The 24,657-nt window shown below is 33.4% G+C and overlaps 3 protein-coding genes across 3 annotated transcripts in view; 1 reads left to right on the forward strand and 2 right to left on the reverse strand.

Annotated features, from left to right (window-relative positions):
* Positions 1 to 209: 209 nt before the first annotated feature.
* On the reverse strand, positions 210 to 2,425 carry ND-B14.7 (NADH dehydrogenase (ubiquinone) B14.7 subunit). The gene is made up of 3 exons (XM_090110893.1): positions 2,087 to 2,425; positions 1,280 to 1,534; positions 210 to 303 (listed from the first exon to the last, which is right to left on the reverse strand). Exons 1-3 carry the CDS (start codon positions 2,340 to 2,342, stop codon positions 293 to 295), a joined length of 522 nt encoding a protein of 173 aa, XP_089967019.1. The 5' UTR covers positions 2,343 to 2,425; the 3' UTR covers positions 210 to 292.
* Positions 2,426 to 5,286: 2,861 nt separating this feature from the next.
* Positions 5,287 to 7,082, forward strand: cpa (F-actin-capping protein subunit alpha). The gene has a single exon (XM_090111033.1). It carries the CDS (start codon positions 5,326 to 5,328, stop codon positions 6,190 to 6,192), a length of 867 nt encoding a protein of 288 aa, XP_089967159.1. The 5' UTR covers positions 5,287 to 5,325; the 3' UTR covers positions 6,193 to 7,082.
* A 2,284-nt stretch (positions 7,083 to 9,366) lies between these two features.
* LOC149901551 (pregnancy zone protein-like) overlaps positions 9,367 to 24,657 on the reverse strand; it is a 31,996-nt gene continuing 16,705 nt past the window's right edge. Inside the window, exons 18-29 of the mRNA XM_090110915.1 lie at positions 23,252 to 23,370; positions 22,634 to 22,772; positions 21,587 to 21,711; positions 20,683 to 20,805; positions 19,512 to 19,833; positions 17,749 to 17,906; positions 16,789 to 16,966; positions 15,974 to 16,131; positions 14,930 to 15,047; positions 11,059 to 11,240; positions 9,872 to 10,661; positions 9,367 to 9,570 (exon numbers count right to left, since the gene is read on the reverse strand). Of these exons, the coding sequence (XP_089967041.1) occupies positions 9,461 to 9,570; positions 9,872 to 10,661; positions 11,059 to 11,240; positions 14,930 to 15,047; positions 15,974 to 16,131; positions 16,789 to 16,966; positions 17,749 to 17,906; positions 19,512 to 19,833; positions 20,683 to 20,805; positions 21,587 to 21,711; positions 22,634 to 22,772; positions 23,252 to 23,370 (2,522 nt within the window). The 3' untranslated portion in view covers positions 9,367 to 9,460. The remainder of the gene's footprint in view (positions 9,571 to 9,871; positions 10,662 to 11,058; positions 11,241 to 14,929; positions 15,048 to 15,973; positions 16,132 to 16,788; positions 16,967 to 17,748; positions 17,907 to 19,511; positions 19,834 to 20,682; positions 20,806 to 21,586; positions 21,712 to 22,633; positions 22,773 to 23,251; positions 23,371 to 24,657) is intronic.

Here is a 24,657-nt window from a genome sequence, read left to right on the forward strand (position 1 = left end):
ACACATTTATTATACCTACTTAGCCATTTACTTCTTAAAAATATACATATTGTAGGTAATGATTGTTTATAATACATAATTGTTGTTACTTTTACTACTGTTTACTGTTTAATATTTGTTGTGAAGATATTTTGTTCCAAGTTCCTAACTGTAAACATGAAACTTTTGTATCTTGACAGAGGGAGCGAGGGCTAAATAAAAGTACTACATTTAGTAATTATGATTTATTACTCTTAAATAATATTGATTTTTATTTACACTACTTCCATTTCAATTTTCTTTCACGCGAAATCTAGTTGGAACCTGGAAAGAAAAAGAATGATTTAAAAATATTTAATGAAAAATGTAATTTTCAAGAGATTTCAGAGAATTTCTCTATTAACTTGATTTTAAAAATAAAAAAACATAGTAGGAGCATCAATTAATTTGTAAAGAAATTAAGATATTTTAAGTAGTTGGTGTGATATGCATTAGATTTGGTGTTTAGATGATATGCTTTAAATGTATATAAATTTATAAAGAATATAAAAAATTCGATCACGAGTCCCGCCTCTCGACTCGTGATCGAATTTTTCACCCCAATCCAGGGCCGGATGCCTGACCAACTCAGCCACCCGTGACCCGCCAGGACAATCGAATTTATTCTATTCTTTTAATTTTATGTGTCTAAGGGATACACCGCGCGCCATCTATTGTGATGATTAAAATGTTTATCTCAGAAATTGCGCATAATATTTCATATTCTATTTATATTATGCTAATGGTTAGGCAAAAACAAAGCAAAATTTAACAATATACACTGTACATTGTTACAAACAAGTACTTATTGAATTATATCACACTACGCATTCCACTAAACATTTTCAATTTTTATTCTTTTACTAGCTGTGCCTGCGGTTTTACCCGCAGTGCTCCGCTCCTGTTGGTCTTAGCATGATGATATATAGCCTATAGCACTCCTCGATAAATGGACTATCTAACACTGAAATAATTTTTCAAATCAGACCATTAGTTCCTGAGATTACCGTGTTCAAACAAATAAACCAACTCTTCAGCTTTATAATATTATTAGTGTGAAAATATAACACAGTAAGAGTTTGTTTCAAGTTATTTCTCTCACCCAATATAAAAAGAAAATAAATTAAGCTTTACTAAGAATTAAGAAATAATGTAGCTTTCTACTGGGGAACTTATTTTACAAATCAGTCCAGTAGTTTTTGATTCATTTCTAATAAACAAACACATTAAAATCTCACATTATTATACTATAACACATTACCAGTTGTCCATGTTTTCAATTCTTCAATATCCTTGGCGATAGACCAATCGTTCCTTGCTGACCAGGCGTTTTTGGTTGCCATCTGAATTTTAGGGAAGAAAATGTGGCCTTCATCAATACCCTCTTTCTTTGCTACCGCTGCACATCCCAGGACTATGCTCATCGGTAAAGTTAACAGAGGTATTTTGCGCAATGCTGAGAACACCATACCAGCTGCTGCGCCACCCATGAAGTAGTTTAATCTGTCGTTTTTGCCTGAAAATTTATAGATATAATTTTTAGGTTGTCATGATTGGGTGATGAGATGATAAAAATTGACACATTTTTAATTATGTTCTTAACTGACCAAATAAAATAAAATTTATTTATGTTTCAGATAAGAATTAAGAACTTAGATGATTTTTTCATTTTTATTATCATATTCAAAAGGCTAACATTATTAATGTTAGCCTTTTGAATATGATTTTTTTTCCATATTTTAATAGAATCAAACATTTGTGATGCTGATGCTAGTAGGTAAATTGCTTAAGAATTAGTGAAGTGAACTGCAATACTAAGCAATAGGCTATCATTCGGTTTATTCTCCTGTTAGATATAAACTTGATAATAAAACTACTCCTTGATCCTTATTTTCCTTACCATGTCGAAATATGGAAGGAATATGTGGAAATAAGGATCAAGGAGTAGTTGCTGCAGAACAAAAAGCACATGACTGATTGAATTAAGGTGAAACCAAAATGTAAATATGTATAAATTGGATAGAATTGAATGAATGGTGTGGGAAGTTTACAAGAAATTTAAGTATACCTCGAACGTTCTGGGCAATATTGGTAGTAAGGGTAAAAGCCGTTGCCATCCCTACGGCTGTGCCGAAGTAGGATCCATAACGTAAAGCCGTGTTGAAGAAGCCCTTGGGATGAGAATACAACAGCACGTCAAACGTAGCTAGTGGGATACTAGCTAAGACAGCATTTTTGGATGTTGCAATTGTTTTCTTAAAAATGTCCTGCCCCTCAGGAGTGTCGTAATATTTATATGTCAACAACGAAGACATTGTAGACATTGTTAATATATTATAACGCCGAAATATTAAATTTTAATCGGTCTTCAGAGTTACACAACCAGGGCTACATTTGATTTTGTAAAAATGACATTAGTTTTGACAACTGACATTGACTGTTGGTTAGATCATTTTACAGACTCTACAAATATAAAGATAAAAAATAATATTAAAAATGTATGAATTTCATTTTCAATAATAAAATAAAAATGTTTCACACACATCTCCACAGATTGATGATTAAGGATGATTAGACTGTTGTGTTGAATATTATCCAAATGATGAAAAAACGGCCGAAATTCATCCATAAATAAGATATTATATTATATTTCAAAATCTTCTAGTTATCTTCTAGTTTGATTGAATGTAGCACGATATGTTTATTGTATGTGTACTTTAATATGTATTTCTATACTAGTAGATGAACATTTCTATATTATTATCTCGAATAATTGCACGCCTCATAAGCGAAGCGTTGAGGTGGGCCGTGGGTACTACTGTCACTTCGTGTTTTGTAATGTTGACAAAATCTTTATTAAATTGGTAATGAAATCTAGAATAGATGAAAAAGTAAACTGGCATACGGCAATTGAGAAAATATGTAAGTTTAAAAACCGGAGATTCACCGACAGGGTCAAAATATGTTTAGATTTGAAAAAAGACTTAAAATAAGTTCAAGCTATAAATAAATTGAAAAAACGGTAGTTAATGTTTTCATTCCTACCCAGTATTTGAATTTGAAACCTAAACCTAATATGATACCGTCTCTAACAATCTAGGTACGCCGTAGCCCGTACGTATCCTATTGCACGCCTCATAAGCGAAGCGTTGAGGTGGGTACTACTGTCACTTTGCGCAAAACATCTGATTTTTCAAACTTAAAATGTCTTTATGTATCATACATTGCACTTGTAAGATAATACATACACACACATATTAAGAAAAAACACTATTTTTAACGTTCATGATATTTTTGATGTCATTTTTGTTATTTAAACTAGTTAAAAAACAGTTTAAAAAAGTTCTGTCTTGGACGTCCGTGTGTCTGTATGTGCGGATCCTTTTTCTTGTTAACACGATAGCGACCGAAATACTTTACTAATCGAGTCTTTTTTTTTCTCTTACGCTTGAGTATGCTCAGGAATAGAACCCTTTCATTTTTCAGGGTCTGATTCGATGTGGTTTAATTGTTATTAAATAAACCTCGGACCAATTATCAAGCCTGGAGAAGTAACAATTAATTGAACAATAAAGCACTAGTTTGGCCTTTTTGGCTTATGGCAAAATGTCATGCGAAAAAAGAGGACAGATATATGTCAGTTCGACAGTTTGAAATGACATGTAGCCATTTCAATTTGTTTTAGTGACCAGTCTGGTCACTAACGCATGGTGATTTTAATTATTGTTTTTGAAGTGAAAAACGTGTTTTCTAGTTTCATATGTTATTTTTTGAAAAGATAATTTACTAAAGATTACATGGCTTGTGTTGTTCACGGCTGTAAAAGCCGTAGTACTGGAAAATCGGATGAAGATTGGAATTTGTCTTTTCACAGGTTAGTGTTTTGATCAATTTTTTTGTTAATTGTATTATAAATAAGTTAATTTACGTTATTTTCATAATCATCTATGTATTATCTAACCGTAATCATTGAAATGAAATCATAATCAGCTTAGTTTTTAGAAAAAATGCAAAATATAACTTCCATAGTGTTGTGCAATTATCGATACTTGAGTAGGTACGAAGTACTTCATTGATAATGACTGCTTTAGGTTAGGAGAAAAAAAAATGTATTTAAGTATGGGTTTTATTGTTATTTGCAGGTTTCTGGCTTGAGAAAAATTAAAAGATGTTTGGGTTAAAGCTATAGCGCAGGGAAAATTGGAAGCCTTCAAAACATTCTCGGCCTTGTTCAAATCATTTCGAATCAGACGGGAAGAAAAGTACAGTGCTTTGCAGAGATGCTGTGCCACAAGTTTAAGGTGGCATCTATTTTAAATAATAAATATTGTAATTTGTTAATTAAGTATCGAAATAAAATGTTGTAAAAAAAAATTAAATTTTATTTGTTTTATTTGAAGCAATTTATTTTAAACTTTTACCAATTTTTTCCTGTGGGAATGAGTTATTTTCCCGCGGTAAATTGAAGCCTATATGTTATTCTGATGTTTAATCTATAATATGTATAATTGTAAAGTTCCATAAAAACTCATTCAGTAGTTTTTTCGTGAAAGAATATCAAATGTCCATTCTTATATATTTTTGCTTTTATAATATTAGTAGGATACGATTATTGATTTGTAAAAAGATCAACCAGGTGGAAGTCAGAATCGCGCACGAAGGGTTCCGTATAATTCTATGAATTGATCTATGAAAACAGGAAAAAATACGTACCTTTTTACGAAACCATAAAAAACAACCTAAACCGAAATACCTAATAATATTTTTTTATAAATACCACTACCATACAATGCAAGGCAGTCAATACGCATCGTAAATGAATTATTCCAAATTAAACGAATCTTAAAATTTGGAATTACCTATCCATAATTCAAAATTAAAAGAATCTTAAATTATCTTCAAGCAATTTTATAACTTAATTTTTTTATTTATCGATATTTTAGTACTCGATAAAGTGGCAAGCACTACCTTTTTAGAACAAAAAGTGGCTACACTTGGCTACATGTGGATTTGAATGCCAAGCCGATAACAGTGTGTTGTCTCTTTCTATCGCATTAATTAGGGTATTGAATAAAAGAGAGCCACTATATAAGAAACGTTCAATTAATTGTTACTTCTCCAGGCTTGTTAATTGCTCCGAGAAATAAACAAAAATAATTATTAAAAAAAAATTATGAGGCGTGCACTTTTGAATTTTCCAAACTATTTTTATCTGTACCGTACTGTCAAATAATATGACAGTGCTGTCATAGCTGTGTCGAGCTTTTTTTATTATCTGCAATAGTGTCAAAAGTATCAAAATCAAAAATGGCGGCGGACGGTGACGAAGTGATTAGTGATCAGGAAAAAGTTAGAATTGTTTCAGATTTTATTCTACATTCACCCCCAGGTGAATTTAATGAAGTGTTTAATGATGTGAGAGTACTTTTGAACAACGATAATTTACTTAAAGAGGGTGCTAGCGGAGCTTTCGCGCAATACAACAAGGATCAGCTCACACCCGTGCGTCTTGAAGGCTCCGAGCTCCATACGCTAATTACAGACCATAATGAGCTCGGTGGAGGCAGATTTTTCGACCCACGTTCAAAACACTCTTTTAAATACGACCATCTACGTAAGGAAGCCTCCGAATATGAACCTTACGAACCCGATAGAGTGGCGGAGCCCTGGCGGGCCGCGTTGGACGTGGAGCTGACTAATTATGTGGCCGAGCACTACAAACACGGGGCCAGTTTAGTGGTCGGCCGGGCGATGGAATCCGGTGCCGTATCCCTCGTGGCGTGTATCGAAGACCATCAATTTCAGCCGAAGAACTATTGGAACGGCCGGTGGCGTTCCGTCTGGTCGCTGACGGTCGGCAGCGGCGCCGCAGAGCTGCGGGGCATGCTGCGAGTACAAGTGCATTATTACGAGGATGGAAACGTACAACTGGTTAGTTCTAAGGAAGTCCGCGCGCCGCTGATCGCGACGGGCGAGGTGGCCACGGCGAAAGAGTTTGTGAAACTGGTGTGCGACGCGGAGAACGCGTACCAGACCGCGATATCAGACAACTACAAGACGATGAGCGACACGACGTTCAAGGCGCTGCGGCGGCAGCTGCCCGTGACGCGCAGCAAGATCGACTGGGCGCGCCTGGTCTCCTACACGATCGGTAAGGAGCTCAAGAGCCAATGATGTCCCGCCGCTGCACTATGAGCTGCAGCGTGCTCCATGCCTCTGTACATATTCACATAAGAAAAGTCTTGTTCAAATGTTTACTGGCACCGAGGGACGCGGCCCCGGCGCATATTTATCTATGAGTATATAGAGAAATCGCTATTGTAAACTGTTAAATTTTATCGCATTTTGTTACTCTCATTATGGAAGGATATTGATTATTACATAAATTATTGCCCGCTTGGAAGTGGTGTTCCCGATAGTGTCCATGACAATCACGTTGTCTGAGTATAATAGCAGAGATTATAGAACATTGTAAATGTAATTAGGACCTTAGAGTATGTAGGTCCATAGCACAGCCTTAAATTCAATCAAATTCAGTTGTTTCCGTTTACAGCAGGTGGATGTTGTGTAAGCAATATATATTCCTTTCAAATCATGTCAATTACCAAGAGATAACTCCAAATAGCATTTTATTCATTGCATCAAATTTTTAAATTCCATCCATCTAAAAGACAGTATTATTTGTATATTAGTTTTAAATATTGCTTGCATAATATATGTGCGCTGTCAGCTAAACATGGAAAGATTTCTAATGGTGCATTTAATTATAGTTAATTTAATTGTCCATGTAGCTTTAGTGCGAGTTTATGGGCAGAGAGCACAATATATTGTCTTGGAAATTGAAGCCTACAACAGTTGCTCAAATGATGCTGTGGGTCAAATTTAGTTGTCCATAAATTATGTCATTGAGAGTGATCGAAAGCATTTTTTTATATGTAACAATATAACTCCAGTAAGAATTATTTTATAATTATTATAATTTAAAAAACGTACATTAAATTCAAGTATTCTGTAACGTATGATTTAATTCATTTGAATAAAAATATATATTAAAATGTTGCTAACACTTTGGTTTTATTTCTTCTGAAATTTTCAGTGATTTCATAAACACAAATTGCTAGAAATTTGATAAGATTATGAATCTAATGAACACTGGTTTAAAGTTTGAGTTTTATATTGAGTAATAATATTTAACAACAAACTCATTTTATACAATAGAAGGAAGCATTTCCTGTGATATATTGACTTTTTACTGATTTTCCTGTTAGCATTCAGTTCAATAAAAACCTCTTCTAAAATTACCTACAGATTGATTCTAGGTCATGGTACCTTTAATTGCTCATAAATATTAATTTTAATGTAATCATTAGTAACTCTATAATCAGGATCGAAAACTTATACTCCTCAACACAGAATTTTTCAGCTAAGCTATGAAATACAGTGGTTTTTAATTATTCAATACAAATGAGCCATCAATTTCTTTCTAAAAAAGTAGGCATATGAACTATGATAGCGTAGCCTATTAACCATTAACCATAGACTATAAAATAAGTAATGGATATAAATTCGATCGGCTTATAATTTGGTCATTCGATGCTCGATGCATCGCGTGATTCAATCCCATTGCGAATGACTCATGCGTCGCTCTACACGTCCACCGGACATCAACCCATTTAAATTTTATATCAATTTGTTCTCTTTCGTATTATATAATTTATTATCATCTACACTAATATTATAAAGGAAATATTTGTGTTTGTTTGTTTGAAATGAATAAGCTCCGAAACTGCTGGACCGATTGAGGAAGTTGAAAGCTATATTTTACTGAGTGACACAGTATAAGCACATTATACGCTTATACCACAGTATTACAATATTTATTATACGCATTACAATATTTATTATTGTAATACTGTGGTATAAGCCTATTTTATTTTATCCCGGGCGGAGTCGGAATAAGCTGCTTGTATAATATAAGTACCTACAGGGTCATATCAAGAATGTTTCAGAAATGTAACTTGAAGTTTAAATGGAACCACTTTTTCTTGCGCCCATCAGGTTTGTCTCTGTTGATATTATCAGAAGTGCTTTTTAAATTGCATTTGTTTTTGCATGGTAATAACTTGTGAGTCGTTCAAAATATAAACATGAAGACAGGCATTGAATACTCTTTCGTTTGTTGAATTTAGTATATTATCTAGTTTATTTTCGTAAAAAATACGTGTTGGGTTCAGATTTTGTTAATTTACAATATTAGACCTTAATTTTTTAAACTACGTTCATTTTAACAATAAAGATATTTTTTTATGTTCGACACCGATTAGCTATCATATTTTGATACGACCCATTTTTAATCGACTTAAAAAAAAAACGACGAGGTTATCAATTCGGCCGGTATAATTTTTTTTGTATACATGTATGTACAATATTACTCCTAGGTTTCTTAACCGATTTACGTGATTCTTTTTTGTTCGATGCGGGATGGTATCGAATTGGTCCCATAAGATTTTATTCGGATAGGCCCAGTAGTTTTTATTTTATGAGCATTTTTGTCTGTTAATTATTGAAATGTAGCAAGCTGTGGTAGCAAGTAAATTTGATTCACTTCCCGCCTCCCGGTAACCGATTCAGCTGAAATTTTGTACCTATACCTACGTATGTAAATTGGATAGCGATGAAACATTATCATGACATAGAGCTGATTTGATGATGGAATCGGAAGGTGGCCATAGGAACTCAGTAATATATTGACTCAATTTTATCGAGATTGGGCTCGTTTGATTCGTGTTGAAAAATACACAAAGTATTAAATAAAAATAACTGCGTTAAAAAGTTAAAAACAACCGACTTCAAAAACAGAAAAGTTATTTTTATTATTTTTATTCCGGACTAGCGGTCCGCCCCGGCTTCGCCCGTGGTACATATTTCGCAATTAAAGGTAGCCTATGTTCTTTCTCAGGGTCTAAACTCTAAAGATTATCTGTGCCAAATTTCATCAAAATCGGTCCAGTAGTTTATGCGTGAAAACCATACATACATACAAACCTTTCCTCTTTATAATATTAGTACTATAGATACATTCAGTAGAATGCAATTGTACCTAGCGCTAATGTACCTGCGCTAGTAAATCAAACTTTTGCTTGAACGGTTCAAATAAATTAAATTGAACTAGGTAGTTAATACATAGCTAAAGCACAGAATATAGGTATAATTATTATCTTTGTGCCAAATTTCATACGAATCGGTTCAGTAGTGCATAAATTCATACACATTTATTTATTTTGCCACTCAATATTACTAAAAAAATTCTTCTAAAAGATTATTCGAGAAAATAAAACACATTTTAGATTAGCAACATTTATTCACAGCCAACCTGTGCTGTTTCTTATAAATAAATAAATATTCCATAATATTAATGAATTTCAGTCTTTATTAGCTTAAATTAGAGATTTCTACTGCTATAATATTTTTGATTATAATATGGATTGATAAAATATGCGTTCGTAGGCGTTATGTGTAGTTTCGGTTCCGGCCGTTGATAAAAGGGTTCTCCTGGAAATAAAAGTTTTGTAGATAAGATTATAAATATTTAGGACTAATAAAAATGAAAGGGTTACAGATTTAGGAGTAGGTATATCTTAGGATACAGTTTATTACTCTGTCCAAAATTATAGATAAATCGTTTGAGAATGTTGTTACCATTGTTTTAATTTAAATTGAAGAGATTCCTATTATATATATGTTTTGGGCATATTTAAAAACACATCGTCTCAATATAATAAAAGAGTTTAGGTGTCCGACTGAAAATTACCCCAAATAAACAAAAAATTACCCCAATTAACTAAAAAAATACCTGATCGTCCGTTAAAAACGAAATTCTCAGGCGGCAGAGCATACGATGGTACCGGCCCTTCTACACCAGTCGGTACTTCTAGATCTTTCTCTGAGTCTATCACGTGGAAGTTAGGGAACGCATCCGTCGCTACTCGTTGTTCTTCCTTTAAATCTGTCTGTTTGTTTGCATCCATGTACATTACGGTTATGTCTTGTTTGTTGTTTTCTTTGTTAAGTAAAACTACCTCACCTTCTTGATTATCAACTTCTTTGTCTTTAGTTTCAGTATTTTTAATTGTGTTGTTAATATTGTTACTTGTATCGTTATTAAGTATTTCTTTTGCTATATCTATATTTACGTCTGAAAGTTGAGCGTCACGTTTATTTTCTTCGTGTTGATCAATTATCTTTTGATCATTTGCATCAATACTATTTTTTTTAAGCTCTTGTTGTTCTTCTGGTTGAGTTATATTGTCGTCTATAGCATACACCTCATTATTATCTATTTTCCTATTTCTATCCTTTCTAATATATTTAATTTCTTCGTTACTTAGTATTTCGTTTTCATAATCAACGGGTTTAGTATCAGATGTAGAATGATCAATTTTATCATCTTTTCTCTCTGTAAGATTATCATATAGAGGGTCTTCTAAAGGAATTCCTTCAGGAATATCTTCAAAGGAGAAATCGTGAGTAATAATGATATCTCCATTGAGGGATTTTGCTTTATTGAATATATTATCCGATGTTATGTAATCGTTACTTTCGTGACTGATTCGTGGAGGACATTCTTCGGGTATTGTATACATCTGGGACAGAAATAAATATTAATAACTAGGATTAGTAATAACTAACAATGAATAGCAATTAAATGAATACTGGTATTACGTAAGTAATCATTAGTATTTCATTATATGTATCAAATCGATTGAATTATTCGTAGAGATGACTTGATGTTGATGATGCAATAATTATTATCTATTAATACTTAACTATTTTAATATTATCTAAGAATCGGTCTATGTAACCGTCAGTCTAATTAGTCAGGTCTTCATTTTCAAGCTAAATAATATCTTTTATACACACTATATTTTAATTTTAAATGCCTAAATGATGAACTTTTAGTCTTCAATTATAGTTTTTAGCATTCATCTCAACGACATCACAATTTCTATCTTTCTTTCCTGCCTCTTTCAACCCACTTACCTGTATATCATTAACCTCAGGTCTATAATAATCCAGTATTTTCGCATATGCCGGTTTGGTCCTAACTTTAGGTCCAACTGCGTGTATTTTATAACATTCGTGTGACGTCTCTGGGGGTGTGTGTGCGCCGAGGTAGAGAACGATTCGTGCATTGGTTGATGTTACTTCTATACGACGGACCACTGGTAATTGGAGATATTTACTTACTTTATCTTTTAATAACCTTTATTGAATACACACATAGACAACAATGCAGAAAAATGATAAAATAGAGACATATTTATTGGTGAGGATAAATATACAAGTACCTAATTAAAGTATGTACATAGAAAAAAAATAAAAAGGGTAGGTAAGTAATATAATAAATAGTTGAGGGACAAAAAAGTAAGTCATCTTTGCATCTATAGGTATAGGGCATAAGTACACATAATTGGTATCAAACACAAATTTCTAGATACAAATGAAGAGTCAGGAAATACATTGCACTCCATAAAAACATTTATAACTAACTACTTAGAACGGATATTTAACCTTTAAAATTATCTTGTTACATACGAGCAACATTCTAGCCAAATTCTAAAACTGAAATAGCACCACCCAATGATTAATTACGAATTCAGATGTTTCTAAAATGCCACAACTTTATCATCTCACTAAAAACTAACTAAATTTACAAAAAAAAAGCTGAAATGCAAAAAGAAACATTTTCTCATACGAATGTCTATTTCTAAGGATGCAGACCGCAGTCGAGTCACGTCACGAGTACCGAGGGAGTACCCTCATATAGAAATCGGTGTCAAGCACTGCACGTATGACGCTGTTTCTTAAATCTTAATTAATAAACTGGTGAATGGCTAATTTTCCTATAAATAGCGTGGTTTTGATGTGGTTTACTATCAAATTTTGTTTGCTCGAAATATCGGAATTTAGGAAAATGTTTTGATTTTGATTTTTTAGACATGACCTTTTGTCAATGCTAAAATAGATTAAATAAAATATTAGGAGAACTTTCTATTGGAAGTTTTATCTTAAGAATTTGAGGATCCATTTGTTCTCTTTTGTTAACAGATTGTTTGTATTTGTACTTATTTCCGTGGTGCACAATAAAGGAACTTTTGATTTGGAAGACCGAGCCACATTTTAGTTCAGACAGATCCTCCATAGAACTTAGTGCTCTATCAACCTAGAAAGTTCCAAAGCTAGACTGAAATAGAAACCGCGAAGCTATTCAGGTTAATGTGACACAGTATGACGTCACATCGTCCTGTGCGTCACTATCGAGCAATTAGTTGAGATTCAATAGTGTACGTAAATAGTGATATGGAGTCTAAATGAAACTTGCGACCTTCGGGCCTTTTATGTGGAATTGTATGAAAAAAAAAGCGGAAACTGAATTTCGGTGAATACGATCGTGACAGTAAATTCATTCATTATCATTCATTAAATTATATGAATGGGAAAGTGTTTGTTTATCTTTCTTTCACGTTGTAACGGAGCGATTTTAGAGTAAGGAAGTATTTTGGAAGATCTATACCTAGATAGATAAGGGACACTTTTTCATTCCCATAGGAATTCCCTTTGAATATGCGAGCGAAGCCGGGGGTAAAAGGTAATATTAGGTACATGGCAATAGTAATTTTTGGGTCACGAACAAATAGGGTAGTTGATTATGTTTATACAAATGTACCATCAGGTACACATTTGCCAGTGACAGAAAAAAGTTCCTAGCCTGATTGAAAGATTAGAAGCTAGTATTAACTTCCTTTAGGAAATGAGCTTTCTTTACCAATTATAAATTCCTACGAACCTCTTACCATAGATGGAAAAAATCCAAAATTATATAAAGAATCCAGATAAAAAATTCCATCCCCTAATTATATATAAGCTAACGAATCAACAAAATGCCATATTCTAGTCCATTTGAAAGAGTGCATCAGGGTCCGTCAGGCTATCGGGTCAGTGGGTCAGGGCTGCGACACCGCTGGGCTAATTACGCTTTTGTTTCATTGCAAATGACTTGTAGGCTTTCAGACGTACATGACTGAAAAGCTTGCGCTCTAGATGCTTAATTACTTGAATTTTAAGTTTTTATAGCAAATTTGTTTTTTTTTATTCATTAGCAGGAGTAGTTACTCTAAAGTGAAATAATCAAAGGGAAGGTGATAGAAGGGTATGTTTGTTTGGCATGACAAAACAAACGAAACTGATTTTTATGATAAAAATATACTCCGAGTGGAGACGTGGGGACAGGCTAGTATGGATACTAAAGAACTAGATTTCTGACCTGCGGCTTTTCCAGTACACATGCATTTTCATCATGCGCGCGTTTCAAATATCCAAAAATTCAAGATTGCTGAGTAAAATAGGGCAGTCTCTTTGATTTCGTGAGAATATCAAAATACTATGGTCTTCTTTAACATCTCAATATATTTAAATCTATTCGATGTTTCAAATATGATAAGGTAAATAGCAGCCATTTATAAAGAAGGTAGGTACTGGTAAGGATTTTTAATTAAATTCAATAGTAGTTTACTTAAAAAAAGAAGCAAAGAATAAAAGAGAAAGAACTTCGAGCTTCGGACAGATTTGAATTTCAATTGGGACAAACATGGGCTAAACATTAGCAAAGCTTTATGCAGGGTTACGATTTAGCATAAATTTCGGGTAGACTGAATAAACAGTCACTTTAAAAACCATTGTCATGTTTGGGGATACCTACAGCTTTAATGAGACTTTAAGCAGACTTTTGAAAAACGCATTAAATTGGTTTTGTTTTTATTGAGACAGAAAGTCAAATAGATGAAAAGGAATAAGGAGGATATTCAGATAAATTCAATTGTGGGTAATCAATTAAAATGAGATTTGTGAAAAATGAAAATAAATCTATTAAAACAAATGTTGTTTAGCGAAAACTCATAAACGACTCGACCAATTCGGATAATTTTTAACGTGTTTGCTCAAAGAAAGGTTCATAAGGATGAAATAACGAAAAATGTGCAAATAGGGTAAAACAACTTTTGCCGGGGCAGCTAGTAAGAATAAATTTTAGATGAAAGATATAAAAGTTTATCGAAAATAATAAAGATGTCTCTAAATCGACCACTGTATCCCATATTTTTACAAGTACACATCAAAAAATATCTCCATTATTTCCTTTCAAGCCACAGAGCGTGGTCCACTAAAATATTTGTTGTTTCTGTGTCACGCTGTATTCCCGCTAGCTCACAATGTGGTATTGACGACATTGTTACGAATTGTCCCTTTGTTGGAATACAATGCAACTGTTTCGTTATGCATTTTAATGCACGAATTATTTTAAGGGCTAATTAGTTTTTTGTATATTCGGTTGATATTTCACCGATATTTGAAAATGAGCATTAATTGATTGCGATCATTACTTCGATGATATAATATAAATGCTAAGGTTTTTTGATATTCCATCTCTTTGTGAACTAAATCTGTGTTGGGAAAACATAAGATCATGTTTCTGTAAAGATACATTTTTTTCGTGATATTTCGATAATTCAGATTTTTTCGTTAAATTTACTTCCTTTGGAATTTTCCTACTAGTATTTATACTTGTTTTAGAGCCGATTTTTCAATCCTTAGTTATTTATCCGTCCAATAAAGTATTACACGATAATATTAAAATGTCACGTAAACTGTCAAATACGGGCAATTAGAATACGTTTTTAAAATGGTAGTTTTATACATTATTCGACGAATAAGTTTTAACCAAGGATTGAAAAAATCATTAACCTAATTGTTATAGCGTATGTAGTAGATGTATATATTTCAATACTGTCTTCTGATGACAGCACATATTTTGACTCAACATATATTTTTTAATTCGGTAAAAATGAATACTCACATGTATTTGTATTAAGATGCATTTTATATAGCAATGTAGTATCAGCGCCATAACCACCGGGTAGAGATACTTCGAGTAGCGCCATTTCGGGGAACTGGTCACTCCAGTGGGCACATACCTAGTTGATGAGTGAGGGTAGTTGTAAATATGTTGTTTATTTGTTTGTTTGTAAATGTAAATAGTTTTGATACATTTCTGAAGAAGATGTCATTTTTATATGAGTATAACAACATGCTTAAAATATCTAACTTATAATCACACCAACTAACGTCCTCAATCAAAAATCAATTTCCTTTTTTAAAATCTATTTTACGATCTAAAATATTCCTGTCATACCAAACATCAAAATAACACACATATCAAACCCCCAAAAAATAAATAAATAATAAATAAATATAATATAAATATTATAGGACATTATTACACAAATCGACCTAGTCCCACAGTAAGCTCAATTAAGGCTTGTGTTGTGGGTACTAGGCGACGATAAATATAATATTTAATAAATACATATATAGATAATAACACCCAGACCCAAGAACAAATAATTGAGTTCATCACACAAATATTTGCCCTGACCGGGGATCGAACCCGGGACCGTCGGCTCAGTAGGCAGTTACTTAAGGCTTATACATGCGCTAATAACCTTGACCATACTTGACGGATCTCAAACCTCTCCCGCTGCACCTTCTTTTTTCCTCGCATTTTGTATTTAAAAAGATACTAATCAGTGAAACAAAAAATCCTCGTCAGGGACTGTTGTGTAACTGATAATTTATTAAACATAAAATTTTCAGAGCTCTAAGTCAGCAGGTTACGAAGTTTATAGAGTATTTGCGGAAAAATCGATGACCACGGCACATTTTTTTTCTAGAAATCTATTAATTTTGGAAAAAAGTCCTCGCGAGCAATTAAAGATCAAAGACCATCCTATTTTATATATTTTTTTCGGTATTGTGCTTTATGTTGTACCAGACTTTATAGAGGTTGAACATAGTCGAAATTGCCGGGTAACGCCTTAAAAACAAGTAATACTAGAAATACCTCAACAACGGCTGCACAGAAACAGGTGGTGTTTCCATCGCAATTGAAAGGCCCGTCCGTGTGCACGCTCACTTGCACTTTGAGCAATTTGTCGCGTTTTTCGTCGACTGTCAGTGTGTTGTATAGTCGTGTCGCTTGGATTAGAGAACATCCTGTACCTAGAATTTTGAGGGTAGTTTGGAAATTTCAAATTTATTTATTTGTTAGTAAACACAGTAACAAAATATTTGATGGTGGTGATGATTAAAGAACTGTTAGAGACACAATCAAAATAAGAATCAATTAACGAGGAGAAAATAGAAATGAATATAATATAAGTCATATCTTCGTGAAGTATGTAATACCGCACAAATAACACCTAAATAAAAATAGTGGTAAAAAAAATGAACATAATGACTTTAAGGGTCAGTTTCACCCAGATGTAGGAATATGTGTTATGCTTAGGTTTTTACCGGTTGCTGATATTTTTAATATTTTTTGAGGAAATAAATGTTCATACGTTGTATTTAATTGTAAATTTAAAAGACCGATACGCATCATCAAGAAGTTATAAAATTAGCCTTTTATCAAAACTTTAAAGCACGTATTTTTTTAGTTAAATCATCAAACACCACAATTATCATCATCATCATCATCAGCCTACATTTGTCCACTGCTGGACATAGGCCTATAAGTCCATGGGACATATAAAATAAAGGAATGTTTCTTTTTATCAAAATTTGCTATCTCCAATATTTCAAGTACTTTCCCTTCAGGGCCCATCGAAAATTTTCACCCTGTATAATTCCCTAAATCCAACAAAAGTATTATCTTACCATCAGCACTAACACTAACATCGCCAACCGGCATCTTCACCACCTCCGGCAGTTTATTCGATGATGAGACTTGCAGTGACTTGGTGATGACTCCGCTCCTGATGATGAGCGTCAGGTTGGTGGAAGGTGGGACCATGGAGGACCAGCGGGCGAGACCTTCTAGAGCTACTAGAGTATCCTGGAGATGAGAATTGTATCGATTTGTGACTTTGAGAATGTGCGGTAAAATAAATTCAGAAATATCTACCATAAGAAATAAATGAATTCTAAAACTAAATTATAAAAATATATACCTAGGGAATTGTGACTGGGTATCTTATACCCAGTAGAATTGAAAATTCGTTTTCTTTAGTAATACGTGGGCTTTGCGCTTCTTTTATTTACTTCTATTATTTCGGAATGTATTAATTATTTCATAGGTATTAAAAGTGCCCGGGTAAGGGATACCCAGTTAAAATGGCCGCGTAACATATTTAATGTAATTTGTGTAACTACATAACTTGGATACTGTTTAATTAATAACATCAACATTAACATTCAGGAAATTTATAAGATTACTAGTTTTAGGAAAAAAAAATGTATTTTTATAATTAGACCAATCAATTTTTCAATAACTGGAATTGATTTAGCATGTATTTTGTTCGTGGGTCAAATTTACCCAGCCACACTGTTGGTGTTCTGTTTAGCAGTTAGCTACCACAATGTTGTTGAGCTTTATCGTAGCGGCACATATACCTATCTCACTAGATGTACTATACATACGAGAGGATATATTCAAATTCATTTATTATCAGAACATCATAGGTCCATTTGGTAGTAATTTTTTTAATTACTATTAGCTTATTATTTCTTAATGACCTATGCGAATAAGTTTTTCTGGGGGTCAGCGTATCATAGTAAGGTGGCGGTAGAAGTCCGCTTTTGGTTGGGAAAGGCTGACGTGAGGCATTGTTGTCTCACCTGTGTGGACACAAACCCGCCCGCCGGGTTGGCGTGTGCCGCCAGCCATCTTGTGGCTCGCAGCGCGTCCGACGCACACGCGGTGCGCACTGACAGTAGGCACTCGCTGAGGGACAGGAGTGCATAGCCTGTCGCTTCTATTGAGGTGCTCAGACTGCCTGTGTGTGGATAGTGACTTGATAACAAAAAAACACACAAAAATAACATTTACATTTATACTAATATTATAAAGCTGATGAGTTCAATCACATGAAGTTCGATTTGAAAAGTTTTTTCGGTCTTAGAAAGCCCATTCATCGAGGAAGGCTATAGGCTATATCATTATCAAAGCGCTTTATCAAGGCTTTATCATCCGCAAAGCGCAACTAGTAGAATAGAAAATAATTTGGAAAATCCAAAAGTGCACGCCTCATAATTTTTTTTTAATAAATATTTATTAATTATTATTTTAGTTTATTTAATAACAATTAAACCACATCGAATCAGACCCTGAAAAATGAAAGGGTTCTATTCCTGAGCATACTCAAGCGTAAGAGAAAAAAAAAGACTCGATTAGTAAAGTATTTCGGTCGCTATCGTGTTAACAAGAAAAAGGATCCGCACATACAGACACACGGACGTCCAAGACAGAACTTTTTTAAACTGTTTTTTAACTAGTTAAAATAACAAAAATGACATCAAAAATATCATGAACGTTAAAAATAGTGTTTTTTCTTAATATGTGTGTGTATGTATTATCTTACAAGTGCAATGTATGATACATAAAGACATTTTAAGTTTGAAAAATCAAATGTTTTGCGCGAAGTGACAGTAGTACCCACCTCAACGCTTCGCTTATGAGGCGTGCAATACTGTACTGTATGTACAATAAAATAACATTTACATAAATAATAACTTAAAATAAATGTAAAATTTTCCGGCCTTATCGCTTCAGGTATTTGTAATAAAAGGGAAGCGAATTTATATCCTTATAGCGATTTATGTTTGCTAACAACGGTAACATACTTATTATTGACAGTGTAATTTGCTTACGGACAACCGCATAATATTTATGCTGACGACGGAGTAATATGTTTGCTGACAACGGAGTAATGTGATTGCTGACAACGAAGTAAAATGTTTGCTAACAATGGAGTAAATATGATTGCTGACAGCGGAGTAATATTTTTACTGACAATGGAGTAATGTTTGCTGACAACGGTGTGCTGACAACAAACAGTAAATAAAAAACAATTTCCGATTTACGAACATAAGCAATTAAAAAAATTAAAATATCGGCGATTCAAACATCAAGAATAAAAACATGACCGGAGATTTAATATTTAAGTTGTACACTGTTGTTTCAATCAAATAAGAAGTACTGAAATTAATTTAAACCTTTTACACACACACAAAAAAAAGACGGCACTCCGCGAGTGCCGGCAGAAGTGAAAACTTGATTATTAACGTTGAGCATGTTTGATATTTTGGAATGGTATCCGTCTTACGCTTTTTCGATCAGGTCACGTGTCCTGACGCGAGTTTAAGATTTTATACCCATTACAGAAAAAGTGCTCAACGCCGCTAAAGAAGTTTTCACTTCAAAAATTTCAAAAATATCGGCTATTCAAATATCTAGAATAAAAACATAACCGGAGATATAATATTTAAGTTTTACACTATTGTTTCAAGCAAATTAGTAGTAATTTTTTTTAAACTGATATATCAAGCAAATCAGTAATAAATTTAATTTAAATCTTCCACACACACAAAAAAAAACTCACCACTCTCCCACCAAACGAAATCCCCTTTCCTCCTCGCCATCTTCAACAGCCCGACCAACTCTCTCATTTCCTCATCTACTAACAAATTCTCTCCCGCCTCATTACTCTCTCTCAACTCTCTCTCATATCGTCTTATTCTAGAATACGCATATGTAACAAGGCTATACGTGTATAATTTGGATTTCTTGGGTGGTAGAGCTCGGAGACACGAGAGAGAGTTCTGTATCACTGAGTGAGAGAGAGAAACGGATTGTATGAGTGAGGTGATGACGTACGCTGTGAGAGCTACGTTCGCTATGTCGCCGTCTTCGTTGAGGCCTCCCTGGAAATTGAAGTTCAATTTTTTCTTTTCCCGTATATTTTTACAAATAATTTTATTAGGTATTTAATCGAATTGGGACTACTACAATGTATTTTAATTAAGTCAAATTAATTTTGTAAAATCAATATGTTATAAACTACTCGATTGCATACCAGTTCAGATGGCGAACACTGTTACGCAATACTTTGTAATACAAAACATCTAATGTACGTGTTCAAGCAATTACTAAATGAATATGAATTTGAATTTGAATTTGACAAGTATTAATAATTATGAATAGCAATTTTTGAAGTGAAACTTCTTTATCGGGGTTGGAAAAAAATTTAGTGTAACATTTTTTCGTTACGCGTGACATTTTTCCGTTACGCGCCATCTTTTTCTTATCCCTACCACGCGTGATTCGACGTATTTCTGTAAAGTTGCATATAGTAAATTATTTTTTGAAAAATAAGGTCGTAAAGAAGTTTCACTTCTTACGTGTGTACACTAGTACACGCACACATTTTTTTTACACTACCGTCAAATCGCAATGTCCGTTTCTTCGAAGAATCGGAAAAAAACGTGATACAAATGATATTCATATGTGACATGTGACTCTCATACATTCAATAATCAATTTCTATTAATGCAAATATGTGCAGTCTAATATAACATTGATAACCTCCACTGAGATTCGAACCCCGAACGTTACAAATATATTTTTTACTTGTGACACATAGTTTCATGAAAATGAAGTATTTTATCGGAATATATTGACCTGTAAAGTTCCATCGAAATCCGTCCAGCAGTTTTCACGTACAAGAGTAACATACATACATATGAATATGACTAGTAAGATAACTTCCCTACCTTGAGTTCTCTATGAAACACCTGTCCTTCATTCCTGAAGCAGCCATTTTCCATTTGCTGAGAGAGGAGCCATCTTTCCGCTCTTTCTACTACACTTGGGATTGGCTCATTGGGAGATATTATCTGTAAATAAATAATAGTCAATATTAATAGAGATAATATATATATAAGATAACTAGCTTTCCGCCCGTGGCTTCGCCCGCTTTGACTAAAACCTAATAAATTATATACTAAAACCTTCCTCTTGAATCACTCCATCTATTACAAAAAACCGCATCAAAATCCGTTGCGTAGTTTTAAAGATTTAAGCATACATAGGGACATAGGGACAGAAAAAGCGACTTTGTTTTATACTATGTAGTGATTAAAACGATCACGGTTGTTTAATCATCTCAATAGGTGTTCCTTAGACACATAAAACCGAAAGAGTAGAATAAAAAGATTGCTCTGGCGAGATCACGGCTGGCCGAGTTGAGCAAGGATTGGCGGAAGACGCCAGTTCGAATCCCGCCCCGTGATTAAATAAATAGATCTATACTAATATTATAAAGAGGAAAGGTTTGTATATTGTATGTATGTATGTATGGTTTTCACGCATAAACTTCTGGACCGATTTTGATGAAATTTGGCACAGATAATCTTTAGACCCTGAGAAAGAACATAGGCTACACTTTATTGCGAAATATCGTGCCTCATACCACGGGCGAAGCCGGGACGGACCGCTAGTAATAAATAAATAATCATTTATTTTCTAATAAAAAAAAACTTAAAACTACATCAAAATTTGCACATAAACATTGCATTTTTTCTACACGATTGCATTTTTTCTATTTACTTTAAAAATTATATTAAATAAAAGTTTGCAGACATAATCAATATTATTAAATTTTTCAATTCTACATACCTGATGAGCTTTTCTCAAATATCGCACACAGAACGCGGTGAGCCAAGTGGAAGGTTTCGGGTCTGAAGGGCCAAATGCGCTGAAACCGCCCTGCGGGTGCGAATATTGCAGTTGACGAGCAAATCCTGGGGATTAGATATGTAAATGCTTGTATATTTATAAAACTTTATTATTATTATACAAACGAATGCAAAAATAATAAAATTAATGAATAGCTGTGTTTTTATTACTCTATGAAATTTCATTACTCTGTCAAAAGTCATGTTTACAATATGTCAAAAATTCCAAACGCGCGTTTTTGAAATGATGCTTTAGGTACTCTGTGTGTTTTAAGTACACTGTGAAATTTCATTACTCTGTGAGTCTGTGGTTAAATTCTGTCAAAAATGATGTTTCCATTTATAGTAGAGCCATATAGGCAACATTTGACAGTTCAACAAAATTCAACAACGTAACCTAGTAACGACGACATAGAATATGATATTTCGTTTTGTTAGAACTGCACATCTGCTTAACTTTTTTCAATTACGATTACATATTTATAATAATAATGACCGATACAAGTAATTTTAAGATTTCATTTTACTGATAAACCATTCTAAACATAATAAACAATTTCTGAATTGAAGAACTGACGTTGCTACAATTTTGTGTCAATAAACCTCTTTTCTTTTTAAATACCAGAGAAATTACTCTAAAAATCTAAATCTGACATCTAGAATCGAATGTATTGAATACTTGTGAATAAAAATCATCATAAATTTAATAATTCGATTGACAAATGTTTCAAATACGTATCGATTAATTCACTTTAATCGATGTTTTTAAGCAGGTTTAACCTCTCTTCGAAGATAAAATTGATAGACGTCAAGTGTTGCCTATTAAATTGGCTCTATAATAAGATGTCAATAAAAATTCGGATTAATACCTACTGATTGAGAAAAACTAATGACTAACATTATAAATAATAGATAATACCAATTTTTATCTGAAAAAAAAAACAAAATTGTTCGTTTTCTATTTAACTTAAAATGAAATTAAACATACCTCTAGCCACATGATCCTTCGCGATGTAAGCAGCAGACGAGTCCGGGTGTAACAGCGATAGCGCGAGCAAGTTGGTCGCGAGACGCGCCATGTTCTGTTCCCCGCAACCTCGCGGTAATTGTGTTAATGCGTCTGCATCCTGGGATTTAATATTAATTTATTATATTAAAGTTTTTAATCCTTGTGAGAGAGATAAAAAATAGTTTTAATTAAGATTTTTTTGTTTTGTGTGGGTTCTGATGGGGAGGTAGGATCCGATGGGATGGAGATGGGATCCGGCGGGATCCGGATAAAATTCGTGTGTTGAAAGTTATACATTTTGAAGTTGAAAGTTGTAAGCCACTTTACTAAAAAAAATATCTGTCATCCAATTTAAATAATTAAAAAAATTACACTCATTTGTAACATCGGAGTAATATTATAACATAAAAGTAATTTTTAATCACTCAAACACATTGTTAAGCCATCATATTATGTTTGTAAAAAATCGTGGAGGTGAAGCTAGCTAGAAGTAATAAATAAAGAATTGATATTATTACTTGAATATTTTATTATTACAACTTATAAACATAAAAAATGCATTATGATGTTTTACAGAATCCCTTAAATTATACTTACAGCAAGCAAGGGCCCAGTGAGATCGCTCGCAGCCCAAAGGGTCACAGATTCGGTTCCCGGCACAATGTCTGCTTTCGACCAATTCCATTTTACTTCAGATTCTGTGGAACCAGGGACCCCTGGAAAATATATTTAAACGTATTTTTGTTTATACAGTACAGTTTTAATTAAAAAATAATAAATACTTAAGGATTCAAACCCAAGTTTGTTTAAACGCGCTAATCTCAGGAACTACTGGTCCGATTTGAAAAATTATTTCGGTGTTAGATAGCCCATACATCGAGGAAGGGTATAGACTATAGGCTATATATCATCACGCTAAGACCAACAGGAGCGGAGCCACGCGGGTGAAACCGCGGAGCGCAGCTAGTCCATCGATAATTCTATGTGTCGTTTGAATTCAGAAACATTTAAATTAGAGGTGAATTTATTTCACTTCACTAGTTATATATAATACTTTTATGCTCACTTACACTTGACATTTAATATAATCCCTATCTTCTCTGACCTTCAGGTTCCATTTAAAAAATTCAACTTAACCATTCAAAATATCAAAAGAGCTCGCTTCAATAGAATTTTTATTTAAAAGTTCAAACATAAACGAAAAGTGTCAAGGACGGTTAAATAAAATTTCTAAATATGTATCGACAAAAAATGATAAAGTTTCAAGGACAATTAATACAAAAGCATAGAAATTAAAATAATAATTTTGTAGAAAAATAATATCTAATATGTTATATGTGAACTCCTTACTGTACTGGCTGGTTTGGTGATATAGGTATATATATATGTTTCAAATAATAAAACATGTTAGTTCTGTTCTGCACTTCATTCTGTTGTTTTATTATAGGTTATGGGCCCAGAGAATCAGTAAAAAAGCAGTTTTTTTTTAACAAGAATTTCGTTTTGGTACGAGTGTTAAAAAGCTTTTTTCAACACGTTTTTTCATTGTGTTGTTGGATATTCGTGAAATAAAATTTTTATTTGGAATTACGATGGCGGCCAACTACTTGATAAATGTACCTAAATTACGTGGACGGGAAAATTACAGCGAGTGGTGCTTCGCGGCAGAGAATTTCCTAATCCTTGAGGGCATGAAACATTGTGTAAAGCCAGAAGGAGCGAGCGTAGGAGCTGCAGATGACGAAAAAAACCCGGGCAAAGCTGATTATGACAATCGATCCGTCTTTGTTTGTACATGTAAAAAGTGTAAGAACATCAAAAGAACTCTGGGAAAAATTACAACAGTTATTCGATGACAACGGTTTTTCAAGAAGGATAAATCTGTTACGGAATCTAATTTCGATAAGACTGGAAAACTGCAGTTCAATGACGTCCTATGTGACTCAAATAATTGACACGGCTCAAAAATTAAGTGGCACAGGTTTTGAAATAAATGACCAGTG

Source organism: Colias eurytheme, chromosome 16 (genome assembly GCF_061535395.1).
Source record: "Colias eurytheme isolate Ceu_HAF_F1 chromosome 16, ilColEury1 Martin Lab GWU primary, whole genome shotgun sequence".
In the NCBI taxonomy this organism is placed as follows: domain Eukaryota; kingdom Metazoa; phylum Arthropoda; class Insecta; order Lepidoptera; family Pieridae; genus Colias; species Colias eurytheme.

Excerpts from the sequence above, each read along its gene's own strand:
- ND-B14.7 (XM_090110893.1), bottom strand. The coding sequence starts at position 2,342 with ATGTCTACAATGTCTTCGTTGTTGACATATAAATATTACGACACTCCT. Across the intron at positions 1,535-2,086 it reads TATTGCCCAGAACGTTCGAG|GCAAAAACGACAGATTAAAC; the intron begins GTATACTTAAAT and ends ATAAATTTTCAG.
- cpa (XM_090111033.1), top strand. The coding sequence starts at position 5,326 with ATGGCGGCGGACGGTGACGAAGTGATTAGTGATCAGGAAAAAGTTAGA.